At 43.0% G+C, this 15,324-nt stretch overlaps 1 protein-coding gene across 1 annotated transcript; it reads right to left on the bottom strand.

Annotated features, from left to right (window-relative positions):
• Positions 1-909: 909 nt before the first annotated feature.
• On the bottom strand, positions 910-1,635 carry LOC144754923 (small ribosomal subunit protein uS7). Its single transcript, XM_078643289.1, has one exon. The coding sequence runs from the start codon at positions 1,618-1,620 to the stop codon at positions 985-987; it is 636 nt and encodes a 211-aa protein (XP_078499415.1). The 5' UTR covers positions 1,621-1,635; the 3' UTR covers positions 910-984.
• Positions 1,636-15,324: the final 13,689 nt, after the last annotated feature.

Raw genomic sequence — 15,324 nt, 5'->3', positions numbered from 1 at the left:
TTTTGCTTTCCAAGACATATATGAAGCTTGCAACAGAGATTTATTACGAAACATTCCGGGAAACTGTACTTGCAATCTAGTTTGATGTAAACACATAGATAAACCAGCTGTGTGTCAGGCATTTTATAAAACCCTACATTTTTCATGTAGTGTTTTAAACAGATGAATCTACTTCAATATATTGAGAGATTGATGACTGGCTTCAGCTTGATAAAAGCACTTTGTTAGACTGCTATAAATTCACAATAGGGGTGTGTGGCTTATGCCCAATGAAGATGGGGGCATCTCGTTAGCTCTCCGCGGAGCAACGAGAGAACTCTCTACAACAGTGGCAGTTTTCTTTGATACCGCCAACCATTTTCTACTCCAGAGGCAATGCGGGGCAGGAAGCATCTCTTGGTTGATTTTCATTGCTTTTCTCTGACACTTTTAAATACTTATTTCCATCAGGTGCTCCCTTCGACCATGGCGTGCATCTTCAGACAGAAAGACAGCAATAGAACATTTATGAGTTGCCAGTTTCTACCTTTACTTTACTCTCAACAAAGGTTTAATCTTGACATTTCCCAGCGCTTCCCAGTAGGTTTCTTTCCTAAACATCTCCTCTCATGACATTTCAGGTGATTGTGAACATAAATAATATGACGCTTCCAAAATAAATTAATTTAAATCTGCAAAGAAATGCTTGTGGGGAAAACACTCTTGTCGTTATTATGGTGATCGCAGATGATTAAACTTGATGTTTTTCAGCGTTTTAAAGTAATTTCTCCTCGTTATCTTCTTCTCTGATATCGCTAAAGGAAGTACATTCAATAAAAAAGCATTAAGCCTGCAATGTTGTTCAATTGAAGTCTGCAGTGAGCTGCCTTTTAGGAAATGTTTTGTGCTTTTAACTTGGCGGTAACAGGGTTTTAATTATTTTTTTTTTTTTTTTTTATATTTTCACATTCATTTTATTATAATAACTTGAACGAAATGAGCAGATTAACGGTTGGACTTGGCCACACGTTCCAGCTCATCTTTTTTCTTGATGGCGTAGGAGTTGGAAGAACCCTTAGCAGCATTGATCAGTTCATCAGCCACACACTCTGCAATGGTTTTAATGTTTCGGAAAGCCGCTTCACGAGCCCCTGTGCACAGGAGCCATATTGCCTGATTGACACGACGTAGGGGCGACACATCCACAGCCTGTCTCCTCACAGTACCAGCACGGCCAATACGTGTGGAGTCTTCTCGGGGACCACTGTTGATGATAGCATTCACCAGGACCTGGAGAGGGTTCTCTCCTGTCAGGAGGTGGATGATCTCGAAGGCATGTTTTACGATGCGCACAGTCATCAGTTTCTTGCCATTGTTCCGACCATGCATCATCATTGAGTCAGTGAGACGCTCCACGATTGGGCACTGGGCCTTGCGGAAACGCTTGGCTGCATAGCGGCCAGAGCTGTGGGGAAGGTACTTGGCATACTTCTCCTTGACAGCAATGTAATCCTGTAAGGAGATGTCGTTGATCTGAACATCTTCTGTGCTCCATTTTCCAAAGAGCTTAATTTCGGGGGTCTCTGCACCAGCCGGTGCTGCCTCCCATTCGGTCATGGCGGCGGGCGGTACGGACTCCATGATTGCGGCGGTGTTGACGCAATTAATCGTTTCTTAGCATATGCAAGCAGGGCCGTTCTTTCTTCAGTCAACGTTCTAAGAATACATAAACGTTCCTCTGAAGCTTTACCTGGATTTTCTAAATCACCTGTTACTTCATTTCCCTCTTAGTAATCAGAACTTGAGATGGAGGATGCAACTTCCTTGACCACTCGAAGTTTCTCCTCGACCACATACTCAGATAGCATCACTCCTTCGCATGCAGCAGGAAAAGCTTCAACTATAAGGTCAAGAAAATACTCTCCTTCTCCTGCTAAATCTACTTCTTCAGTTTCTATGGATCTTATTTTGGAAGAGATTAGGGCACAACACCCTTATATGGAGGAGACTAATGCAAAACTTCAAAGTCTAGATAATAATTGGTTCAAATTGGAGGAGAGTATGGTATTCTCTGTACAACATATTTTGTTCATTACCAACATACAGTACCCCATCTTCAGTCTCCGATCTCCTTGCTACAAGAGCAAGTTAAAGATTTGGAAAGCAGAAATTGCTGGAAAAACTTACGTATTTATGGTAGTCGGAAGGACTGGAAGTCTCTGATCCTAACTTAGTTTTTTTAAACTCCTCCTTAAAGGCCGCATATGCTGGTATCATCTCCTTTGAACATACAATGTGCTCGCACACTTAATCAAGTGCCTCACGCAGCATCCACTTTCGAAAGGCTTTGGCGTGTTATACTTTATTTTCTTGTATACACAGATCTGCTTAAAGTCTTGTCATCTGCTCGATCTAGGAAAAAGATTTTATGGACTGCAAATAACTTTCCTTCAGACCTTGGAGCCAATTTCGGTCTCTTTCACCCATGCCTTTTCAAGGTCCCCTATAATAACAAAAGGTACACTTATGAGGGCCCTGCTGGTCTAAGAACTTTTCTTAGGGAGCACAACATGGAGTTCATGGACACTTCCAAATGTACCAAGACTTGAGAGGTTTTCCATTTCTTTACTGTTGTAGCCTATTATCCCACCTAGAAGCTTCTTTTGTGCTTTTTAAACATATGATGTCAGGCTAGTCTTTTCACTTCACTTTCATATACATTTGCAAATGGTTCTATTACACTTACTTAGGTTTTTTCTTTGGAGGGGTTTTTCCAAACATAATATTGTGAATACCCTCGTACATCTACTCTATCATCAACTTTCTCCCCTTCATCTTCTCTCAGGAGCTCAGCTGTGTCATCCTTCAGAATGGTCTTAGCACCACCCATCTTCTTTGGAAATATATTTAGGTATGTTCTCTCATAATAATGTTCTTCATTCCATTTTTACATTCTTTTGTTTTTATGAGATCCTCAGCTTCTTCACTACCTTATTCTCTTTGTTCTTACTTCTTTTCCCTTATCCTCCTTTCTTTCCTTTTTTGCTCTTCTGTTGCTTCCAACTTGGTCCACTTCATATATTCTTCCTTCATGCTCGAATACCCTCTTTCCATTCTTTATTACACAGCATTAAAAGTTGTATCCTGGAATGTCAAGGGTTTGCGTTCACCAATTAAACATCAACAGGTTTCATCCCATTTATCACATCTCACTAGTGATATTGCTCTTATTCAAGAAGTGCACCTTAGCAAACCTGAATCTATAAAATTAAACAGGGTGGATGAGTAATGCTTTCTTTTCACCAGGCAATGATAAGAAAACAGATATTGCCTCGTTGGATCAGTCATTGATTAATGTTCATTTAATCTCACAGGATTTCAACTACGGATATGGATACTCAGTTATTTTTTTATTAATAGTGTCCCAGTATCTATGTTTTAACTATTTGGCTCTACTAGTCCAGATAGCCAATTTAGGTCTGGTATCACTCAAAAACTTTTACAATGCCCTGATGAACATTTTATATTTACACAAAATTTTAATCAGATTGTTGAGCTTTTATCAACTGAATTTCTTTATCTGCTGATGTACCCAACATATCTCAGAAACAGTTCATCCAAGTAATTTCACAGTGCATATTGATAGATGTTTGGAGGCTTTCTAATCTTACTTTGCGTGAATACACACATTATTCTCTCACACAACACTCTTAATCAAGAATCGATTATATATTTATCTCAAACTGCCTATCACAAAACATACACTCCAATGACATAGGCTCTATTCTAATTTCCGACCATGCCCCTGTATCTATTCATTTGGACATTTTACCCATCATTGCTAAATCTAATAGATACGGATTTAATAATGGACTACTTTTAGACACTTCTTTCACTTTTGCATTCTCATCTGTCTCGCATAAATACTTTTGAATCATACAGACAAACTTGATTTTCAGTACATTTGGGATACTTTTAAAGCCTCTGCCCCTGATTTTATTATCATATATGTTGCTAAAAAGAAAAAAACATTCTCTTAAAAGAAAATACTGAACTACTACACCATATCAAGCAATTAGACATTCCATATTACATCTCTAAACACAAAGACTGCCTTCAAGATATCATTAACACCAAACTACAGTTTAATAACTTCTCCACTGATGCCACATCTTCCGTTATTCTTAAATCCAGGACCAATCATTATGATGACCAAAACAAATCCAGCAAATTATTAGCCAATAATCTATATCTTAAAAAGAATAGGAACGAAATTGATTCTACTGCTGATAACCACTCTAATTTATCAAACAAATATGATGAAATATCAGAACTATCTGTACAATTATACAAACATCTATACACCACTGAGCACAATCCCACTGACTGTAACATTAATAATTACCACTATAACTCACACAAAGATTATGACAAAACTCTAGGGGCCATTTTATCATGAAAGGGCGATACATTATCGCCGCTTTTATCAGCCGGAAACCGCCGCTAAAGCGGCGTTAATGGGCTTGATAACATGCCCTTGTGAATTCCCATAGAAGCCCAGGATCTGGTGTTAACCTGGGCTTCTATGGGAATTCACAAGGGCATATTATCAAGCCCATTATCGCTGCTTTAGTGGCAGTTTCCTGCCGATAAAAGCGACGATAATGTATCGCCCTTTCTTGATAATATTGCCCTAGATTTCGCTGAACTAGAAAAGGATATTACCTTGTCAGAACTTCATATTGGGTAAACATATTCTTCACACTGCCTTATCCTCCCTTAAATCAGACAAAGACCTAGGACCACTGCTGAATTTTTCCTACATTTCTCAAAATTACTACCTCCTCAACTATCTCTTTTTATCACAACCTTCCTCCAATCAGATAAAGCCTCTGGCTCTATCTCAGACACCCTTATTTGTCTAATTAAGGAAGGCAAAGATTTACATCAATGTAAAAATGACAGGCCAAATGCTCTTGTCAGTATTGATGACAAAATATTTTTTAAAACCTGTAGCTCTTCATCTGGCTTTTTACCTAAATTACTTGGAAAAGAACAATATGGATTTGACAAGGGACATTATATAACTGACAACACTCGCTTATTTTTTGTTGTCCTTTCCAAATGTCAACAATCACTTCATCCTTTCGCAGCTATTACCTTGGATGCTGAGAAGGCCTTTATCACCTTAACTGTTTTTTTTATTTTCCATACTTTGGGCTCAAAATCATTTCCCTTATTTTTCTTCTTTATTTCTACCCCCAAGTGGCCATTTTTGCTAATGGGCCTACTTCCTCCTATTTCACCTTTGGAAGAAGTTTCCATCAAGTCTGTCCTCTTTCACCTTTTCCCTGCATACTGGCTCTTGAACCTTTCCTCTACAGAATTAGACACAATACCGTTATACTTGGTTTCTAGTGGAATACCCAGCAAACTAAAACACAGTATATGCAGAAGATATTCTTTTATTTTTTTCCCAACTTACAGTTTACTTCCTGCCTTCCTTAAAGACATTTTCTCTTATTCTACCATCTCTATAAACTAAAATAAAAAAAGGACAAATGCTAAATCTTGCTCTTAAGGAGGCTGGTGGCCTAGGATCCAAACATGGCGGACGCGTCCTGCTAGAGCTCCGCTGTTCACTACCTTCCAGAGCCGTCATTTTCCATAATCCTGATCCCAATGCCTGCCGGTGTGAGCTGCTTTTATGCGGACGTGCAGTGCTCCCACTGAGGTGATCCAGCGGTGGCGAGGAGCCCGAACCATTTGCTTTCTCGCAGACCGTCTGGCTGGAGAGGACTGCACCAGCACCAGGGGGTGGCTGCGGCAGCCACCCTTCTGGAGCTGCGCGGCTGGAGCGGACACCACCTTGCCCGGAGGCCCCCTTGGGAGTAACAGACTGTGCCCCAGTACCTGGTGGCTGCGGAGGGTGTGATCCTCTGGCGGGGCTTACATTTCCTTGGCGAGGCTATTGCGGTGCCCCTCCCCCAGCTGTGCCTGCATCGGCTCCTGCATTGTGGAGAGTTGGGCCTGACAAGGCCTACCTTAGGCGTGGATATCGCCAAAGGGGTCTGGAGGGCCTTTCAACTACCGGAGATCGCCGCTCTGCCTGCAAGCTCTGGTGGTCGTCATCCTTGCGGTGAGCCGGGTGGGGAGTTCACCGGGTCGGACTCACAGACAGCGCATATCGTGCCCACTCCCTGCAGCACCACATGCCTGACCCCCAGTTGTAGAGAGAGTGATCTGCTGGTTGGGGCCAGCTGGCTGTGGAGCTCGATGGGGAGTTGATCGGTGCTGTCAGGTCTCGTCCCCTCTGTATTGTCGACTGCCTGGGGAAGCCACACCGACCTTCCTGACTTCCCTGTCCCATTGGCGGCCTAGGGGGATCTTTGAGGGGTGCTCAGTTCGCATCTGCTGGGATCGGGTGTGCCCGGCCTGGCCCTGTGGTGGGTGGCATACCATACTGCCCCTCCTTCAACCTCACCTCTGGCAGTGGCACAAACAAATCTGGAGGGGACCCTCTGAGGGCGCCCCATGTCAACATGGGCAAGGGCAACCCCGTGCGGAGGCACCCAAATAACCTACCATGGATCATTACACCACAGTTGCCCTGGCGGGTAGGGGAGCCACAGAGAACCTTTCCTCTGATACAGCGACACTCCTGAAGGCCATTAATCAATTGAGGACCGCCCGTGAGGCCCGGATTGGGGCTGTTGGGTCCGAAGTGTCATTCCTCCGCGAGGACCTCAGGAAGGCAGTAGACCGAATCACAGAGGCTGAGACGAGGGTCTCCACGGTGGAGGACACTGTTTCTGCCCTCCAGAAGAAGGTTGACAAACTGGCCATGACTTCTAAGGAGTTAGCACTGCGGGTCAAGGATGCAGAAGGACGGGCCCGCCGCAACAACATCCACCTGGTGGGTTTTCTAGAAGGCTGCGAGGGATCCTCGGTGGATAGCTTCCTTACAGACATGCTTAAGACGCTGCTGCCTGCTGAGGATATCTCTACCTGCTTCATGATCGAGAGGGCTCACCGCGCTCTGACCAAGAAGCTGCCGCCGGGGAAGCGCCCATGACCGATTATCGCCCAACTCCTTAACTACGCCGATCGCGATGCCATCCTTCGCTTTGCCAGGACACATGAAGACAAAATGTTTTTTGAGTCCCATCCCATCATGGTCTTCCTGGACTACACCTGGATAGTTTAGCAGCAGCATCAATCCTTTGTTAGGGCAAAGCAGTGACTGCTCAAACTGAACTTATCCTTTGCGCTTCTGTTCCTGGCCTGCTTGAAGGTTATTTACAATTCAAAAACATTCTTCTTTGTTACCACTGAGGAGGTATTTGTGTGGATGGATGGGCGACGCAACCTCAAGGCGCACTTTCCACCTCCTTTAGACTCGGACTCCTCCCAGGGCTCGCACAGTAATGGCCTGCAAGGCGGAGAAGCAACTCATCGACATCATCGATCCCACTCCAATTGGCGTTCCCAGAACAAGAAAGACACTACAGACTGAGGTAGCCCTGGGTTGGGATATACTTTGTTTTATTGACCTTTTCTCTTCTCATTGACTAAAGGGTTCATTGGCCGCGGTCTCAAGCACAGGGGCCTCAGTTCTTCCCTGGAAGGGACAAGACATCACATGCATTCCCTGTTTTGAGTTCTTATGGGTGATGTTGTGTGGGAGGGGATCCATTGGGGGTTCCACCAGGGGCTTGACGTTTGGGGTCCAGGACGAGTTTCCTCCTTGACAGGTACTCCATGTTCTAGGATGTATAGGGGTTTGGGGGAAGGTGGGAGGGGTTGGGGTGGGATGTTTATTGTTGGTTTGACAGTTTTTTGTACGATGCACACACCACAGTGTCCCAAATTTTTACATCATCCTGCACACTACACCTTACGGACGGGTGATGACACCCACAGCAAGTGACCTTCCTCTGGGGGATCTCAACATTGTTTCTTGGAATGTACGGGGCCTATTGAATAAGATCAAACAGGGAGCGGTATTGCACCTGGCAAAACGTTACTCAGCCGATATCTTGCTACTGCAAGAAACCCATATGCTTGGCAACAAGGCCCCATGTCTGTCTCGCTATGAATATGCCACGCTGTTCCACTCCGGCTTCTCCAGGGGGGCACGTGGTACAGCCATACTTATTCATCGCAGAGTCCCATTCCGAATTACTCAGCACTGGTTTGACCCTGGTAGCCGCTTTAAGGTCATTTCCTGTACTTTGGCTGGGGAGCAGATCACGTTTAGGAGCATATACGCCATCCCCCACTCGGCCTCGCATTCATAGACAAACTGACGCAGATTTGGGGAGACCTCTGTGATGGCCTGACTATCCTTGGTGGGGACTGTAATGACATCATGGTCTCCTCGGATGGGTGATGAGCCGGACCTCCGGCTACCCCCCTCCTAAGTCTAAACTCAACATATTGACACATACATTGGGTTGGGTGGACACCTGGCGGTCCTTCCATCCCTCTTAGGCCGGATTCACGTATGCATCTTCTGTGTACCCCAACCTCTCACGCCTAGATTATTTGTTCCTCCCCCATAGCTATCTTTATAGGGTGTCACACACCGCTATACTACCATGAGGCTTGTCCGATCACTCCCCAATTCAGCTCAAGCTCCGCCTGCAGACCAGTCGTGCCCCTTATTGATGGTGCATGTCCCCATGGTTGCTTAGCGCCCTGGTTTAACGCGGATCTAAAACAAGAAAAAAGGCAAATAGCCAGGGCACAACGAATGACGTAAAGGGCCAACACACAAATATCGTAGAACTCAGAAACATGAGAAAGGCATACTGAAAAAAACTATGGGAGGCAAAAGGTCAATATAAAGAACGGGTATGGACAAAGCTACTTATTTCAAGCAAAAAAGCATCCTCGAGAGAGTTCTGGGTAATTATTAACAAATTAAATCTGGGTCATGTACTACAACAGGATCCCGGGATCAGCAACACGGAATGGGAGACATACGTGAAGAATCTTTACCTAACAAAGGATCCCCTAAGAATCGAAAAAAAAGAACAAGGGAGACCAAGAGAGAGCCAGGACCAAATGTCAAAACCACGCGATAGTGTCACTGCAGAACTAAACCTTATTCACGAAGAACCAATGATCACACATGCCCAAATAAAAAGGCTAATACGGAAATTAAAATCAGAAGGGGCAGCGGGGCCAAACAGCATTCCAACTGCAGTCTACAAAACAGACATGGACTTTTGGGCTGATCTTTTATCTACACTCTTCAATCACATCTTAAAAAAAGGAACTCTTCCGGAAACATGGAGAGGAAACATCATCCACCCAATTTACAAGAAAGGGGATCGGAAAGAGCCGGGAAATTATCGTTTAATTTCCTTAATAGACGTTGAAGCTAAGCTGTATGCCTCATGCCTGTTGAAAGAGCTGCAGGATTGGGAAATATCAACAAAAATAATCCCCAGGTTTCAAATCGGATTCAAACTGGGGATGGGGACCACTACCAACTTGGCCACCCTGTGCTTGCTAACTGACAACGCAAAAAAAGAAAACACCAACTATATGCTTGTTTCGTAGATATAAAATCAGCTTTCGACCACGTATCCAGCCTATTCAGTGGAAAGGCTTTTCCTGGCAAAATACCCACTGCTTGGTCTTTTATACAGTAATTCGTCCTTGGAGGCCCTTCCCATGGCCTGCCGTATGGTAATTCAGATCTGGAGACGTGTGTCCCGGTCTATGGGCTGGTGGGGCGTGCTGACAGGCACGACTCCCCTTTGGAAGGGCACGCATCTCCGGCCTGTCTCCACCCTGTCCAGATTTCCTGGATGGGATACTATAGGAATATCTACACTAGGAGATGTGATGCGTGGGCCCACGCTTAGATCCTTTCAGAGGCTGCAGGAGGAATTTGACAAACACAAATTTCAGTTTTATAAGTGTTTGCAGCTCATCGATGCCCTGTCCCCCCTGTTAAGAACCTCAAGTCCTTACCTGAATTCCACCCTTTGGAGGGCAGACTGTTGATGGGAGATCTAGGAGGGCATAAAATCCACCAAATCTATCAAACTTTGACCACACACGCCAAGACGACCATACATCGGACCAGGGCGGCATGGGTGGCGGTTTTACCAGCCCTGACAGATGATGATTGGACAGAGGCCCTTGCCAGCCCCATGTATGCTGCTGTCTCCTCTAGGTACCGGCTGATTCAGTTTAAATACCTCCACAGAGTATATTACACTTGCCTTCGCCTTTGGGAGATGAGGGCTATTCAGTCCCCTACATGTCTCCGCTGTAACTCTAAGGAAGGGTTGTTTTTTCATAAGGTCTGGAGTTGCACTACAACACTTTTGGTTGGGTGTGCTGTCCTGCCTGGGGCGGATATTGGGGTGGGACATCCCGACGGACCCTCGACTGATACTTCTTCACAGCACTGAAGACATTGGGGGAAACAGATATAAGAGACAACTCCTATTCCTAGGCCTCACCCTAGCCAGGGCACAACATCGTGCAACATTGGAAATCTTCCTCTCCCCCTGGGGTGGCGGCAATGAAAACAGCCTTAGATAAATGTATGTTGGCTGAAGTAGCAGTATTTCAGGCACGGGGTTGCCCGCAGAAACATGGAAAGTACTGGGCAAGGTGGGCTAAATACAGGGGTATCGACCTGTCCTTCCTTTTACAGCCAGCAGACCCAGACCCTATTGAACGACTGATTATCAATGACTCACCAATCTAATGTGCTCATTGGTTGTAGCTGTGGCTCTATTCTTGTTACTGTGCATGTACTTATTGTTGCTTATGGGATGAGTGGTGCAGGGTTTGGGGGAGGGGATGGGGTGGGATGTTGAATTGAATGTTTCACAGACCACCTGGTGAGGCTCTCTCCAGTATTTCATGCTCAAGTATACTGTAATTTGCCTAAATACCGCATACTGGGTTTCGCTCACTGGATGTTATAAGCTCAACAAAATCTGTTGTTAAAAAAAAAAATATCTTGCTCTTAAACAAATTAACTTTCAGACATCATTTTTCAGCAACATCTTTTTCCTGGAATACATCCATAATTAAATTCTTAACGTCATGGTTCTCACACTCACTTAAAAACTCAATTTATCTGAGTCTGGAGAAGTGCAGATTTAAAATAACTACCCTGGTTAATGAATGGTGTCCTTTAAATCTTTCATGATGAGGTTATTTAGACACTGTTCAAATGATGATTATGCCCATTGTTCTCTATGCTGTCTCTAACATCCACCTTTCTATTCTTTTAAAATTTTAAAAAGGTTTAAGCAAATACATTCCATACTTTCATCTTTCTTTCCCTCATTTCCAGAAGTATCATTAAGCCATCATATAGAGACAATCTTTTCACTCGTTCCAAGAGTTTAATATCTACTCTTGTTTATGGGTACAATTGGAGAAATCTTTATTCTCTAACTTTTCTTTCATGAATTCTTGGCCTTCTCTAAAAACCTCAAAACGAATACTCACCTATTTTTAAACACCTTTGCTCTTTAACAACACATTCGTAGTTATATGATCCTATTGATGTTTCCTCTTTCCTTAACTTTCCCATTTGGTACAATACAATAACTCCAAATTGCACAATAATAGATCTATTTATTGGAAAACGTGTCAGAAATATGGACTAATATGGATCAATCAACTTGTTGTTAATGACCCATTTCTTACTTTTTCTCAGGCTCAATGTCATTCTCATTTTCCATCATCTTTTCAGCATACATATCACTTTTTGCAATCCATTATACCTCCATACCAGTACAACCTTTCACACCCTCTTCTATTTTGAGCACTCTTTTACACAATAATTCTAAAACATCTGACATATATTTTGTCTTATGGCAACCCTCCACTGATAGATCTAAATTAGATATTGAGCTGTCATGGAAAAATATTTTTGGAACAGATTTGACTGTTTCGATTTGGAGATGAATTTGGACCACAAAATGGTCTTCCTCACGTGCTGCCAATACAACTTAAACGATATTCTATATCTACAAAAGGCTTCTCTTTTCTCCTGTTTCTTTGCATCACATCTGTCCAGATCAACTCGATAATTGTTGGCATGTCACTAACAACAAGCAGATCAACAGCACACGCTTTTCCCCTGTCCCCTTGTACATTCTTTCTGTACACAAGTAGGGAATTAAATGAATGCCATTTTTAAAACCTCTGTGTCGGGGTGGGCCTCAGCCAGGCCTACCAGTGCTAGCGGTTCGCCATTCTCTGCACAAGTCCTCAGACCAATAGGAGAGAAGTTTGCACGGAAACTGGAATATAAAACAAAGCTTTAATTAATAAACCTCATGAGGTGGAACCAATTCAAACAACACCCTTTGGTAGTGTATGAAGTAGCACACTGAACAGGAGCATGGTCCCATACAGGGGCTCAAAAGAAGGTGGTACAAGTACAGAAGAGAAGGGTTACATCCATAAAAGGTCATACAGAAATGCACAGTCAACAAGTGGGAGGAGATAGCAATTGCTTATTCTTGTAAACACATCCTGACAGTTACACACTAAGGACAGGTGCATGGACAGTCACAGTCTCCTCTGCACATGTGCAGAGTGGCAGAGCCTAAATACAGTCTGTCTCTAAGCAAAGTACAAGAGCAAACGACAGCAAGGTAGGACAAAACACATAGTGAGCACATGGCAAACAAGATGGCTGCCGAATACAAGATGGCTTCAGCTAAATGCCAACCCAGATCGCTGCCAAATTACAACATCTGTACCCTTGTCATTCACCACATCTTTCTAGATAGTTTATCTAATGATTGGGAACATGTTTCATCTCATATAAAAATCATTGGCCTTCTATTAGCAGTAGCATATCAAAAACTCACTAAAAATTTTATGGATTTTTCTAAACTGTCTTTTCAATGCTGGTGGCATCTGGTTTATTACAACCACAGCCTAGACACATCATACATTCACCCTAATTCTCTTGCTATTAAACGTCCTATTTTATGGAGTCCCATTACAAATTTTATAGAATGTCATGCTAAATATCTGCTTTACCATCATCCTATTGGAGATGAGGTTTCAAAATCCCCTTTATGTTCACTTTTTGCTTTCACAGCTAATGTATCAATTTTTAGAAAATTACATTGTTTTATTTATGAGCATGTATTTTAATATTGTTATATTATTCTCACATTGGATCTGTAAATATTTGACATGATGTACTACTTTTATTCCTTTTCCCTCCCTCTCCCCATCAATTTGTAACCTCTACATTAATTTTAATGCATAATTGTGTCTGTACTTGTATCAACCTAATAAAGTGCTTCTAAACTACAATAAAAAATGAAATTCAGAATAGATTTCAATCACTTTCTGGTTCTGTGATAAGAGTGAAGGTTTTGTGATGGGAAGAGGTAGAGACTAGTCTCTGCTCCCTTCTGAAAAGCCTGCTCATATGCTTTTTATCTCTTTAGCAGCTGAAAACACGCCTTATATGTGAAGTTGCTTTAACACATGATTTCTATGTTTATTCAACTGCCTCCAGGTACGAACTGCAAAAAGTATAGGAAGCTGCGGCAAGTGGTTCTTTTCTGGATCACGAAAGGGTGCTATTTGGCACAGTAAGCATTTTAAATCAGTTGTGTTATTTTACCTCATTGTATATTTGTGTGTCTGGTAGAACTGGTTTCTTAGTCCACTGTAGGAAAAATGTTATGATTAAGCATGGGCTGAAAAATTGTTCCGCTCGCGAAATGTGCGGATTTTTGGTAATTTTGCGTTCCGCGAATCGGGCGAAATTGCCAAACAATCCGCAATTCGCAAGTTCGCGATTTTTTTTTACTTGTTCGCGCTCCAAAAGTACAATCTCGCGCGCGCTGCATTGACTTACCTTGATTTAAGTTTGCCAAGTTGTTTTCCTCCCGCAAACAAGATGGTCGCGCCCAAAAACTACCGCATGGGTAAGCGCTGAAAAAAAAACCCGTAAACACGGCAAAATAAAAACATTCGCAAGTTCGCACGAATTTACAAATTTTGCCCATACTTAGTTATGATATGGGAACAGCCAACCAATTTACATCACTCCTCGACTGACCCCACCATCAATATTCCAGTGGCACCCTTCTGCGGGACAGAGCCTAGAAAATATTTGGCTTGGGTGTACAAGTTTTTTTATGGGGTGCTGGAAATGTTGTTTCACGTGTGCAAAGGGTACCTTGAGACACTTGCCAAGCGCCCACAGCATTGTCTATGTGCCTGTGAGCTCCCGTGAAATGTTGCTGTCACTAGTGTGGTTTAGGCTGCACCAGTGACTTGTGTAGCTCATTTTTTGACATACACGAGGATGAGTGAGTGCGATCGACTGTCGATGCAACTTGCGGAAGATTCTCTCATCGAGAAGCAGCTAAATGTCCTCAAAAAGACGATTTGGAGTTGAAACTTCTCAAATGGTTTATTTCGTTGTTTTTCTTTAGTGAGGAGTCCTTTTTAAAAAACTATTTTTAACAACAGTAAGGAAGTTCCACAGTGTCTCCAACTTCCTGTTCCTGTCCAGCAGGCTCTTCCCAGTGCTTTTTCAATCTACTGGTCACTTTTCATTTGTATTTGGAGATGGAAGGATCACTCTATTTGTCTGCTGAACATATACCATAGGAATCAAGAACTTCATATTTGTGATCTCACAAGGGAATTAAAAAACTCTTGCATAACGGTGTTGTTTGTTTGATAGAGATTATGCACCAGGATCTATTTATATTTGTATTTGATTTTTTTAATTTATTGTGGTGTTTGGCCTGCAGTTTCAGTAGAAGCCAAGTTATTTTTTTTTACATGTAATTGTTCTTCTTTTAGAAAGGAAACATTTTGCGCATTTCAGTACATTTTCTCCATTGTATTTTAATACATTTGCAATATTCATTTTATTCACTATGGAGCCTAGCCTGCCAATAGGTCCAGTACTAGTCATGAGTAAGCATGGGCGGATTTTGCGAATTGGCAATCCGCGAAATTGCGTATTTACGGATTTGCAATCCGCAAAATCCGCGAACTCTCGCGAATTTGCGGATTTTTTTTTGTGTTCGCAAGGATTTCTGCCAGTTCGCGAGGATTTTGTACCAGTTCGCAAACGCAAACTTACTTTTCGGGTAGCAACGGTCGCGAACATGTTGTTTCTACATCTGGTTCATCACAGCACCCTCTGTTTCACCACTGCCACCTTCTGTTTCACCACTGCCACCCTCTGACTCACCCATGCCACCCTCTGGCTCACCCATGCCACCCTCTAGTTCATCACTGTAGGTTATGGGTGGAAAAGCACACCTGCCCTGCCTCAACTGACATAAATGAATTAGGGGCTGATTA

The sequence above is a fragment of the Lissotriton helveticus genome, chromosome 5_1 (genome assembly GCF_964261635.1).
Source record: "Lissotriton helveticus chromosome 5_1, aLisHel1.1, whole genome shotgun sequence".
In the NCBI taxonomy this organism is placed as follows: Eukaryota; Metazoa; Chordata; class Amphibia; order Caudata; family Salamandridae; genus Lissotriton; species Lissotriton helveticus.
The sequence above is the reverse complement of the archived record's forward strand: the minus strand, read 5'-3'. Positions and strand labels throughout refer to the sequence as shown.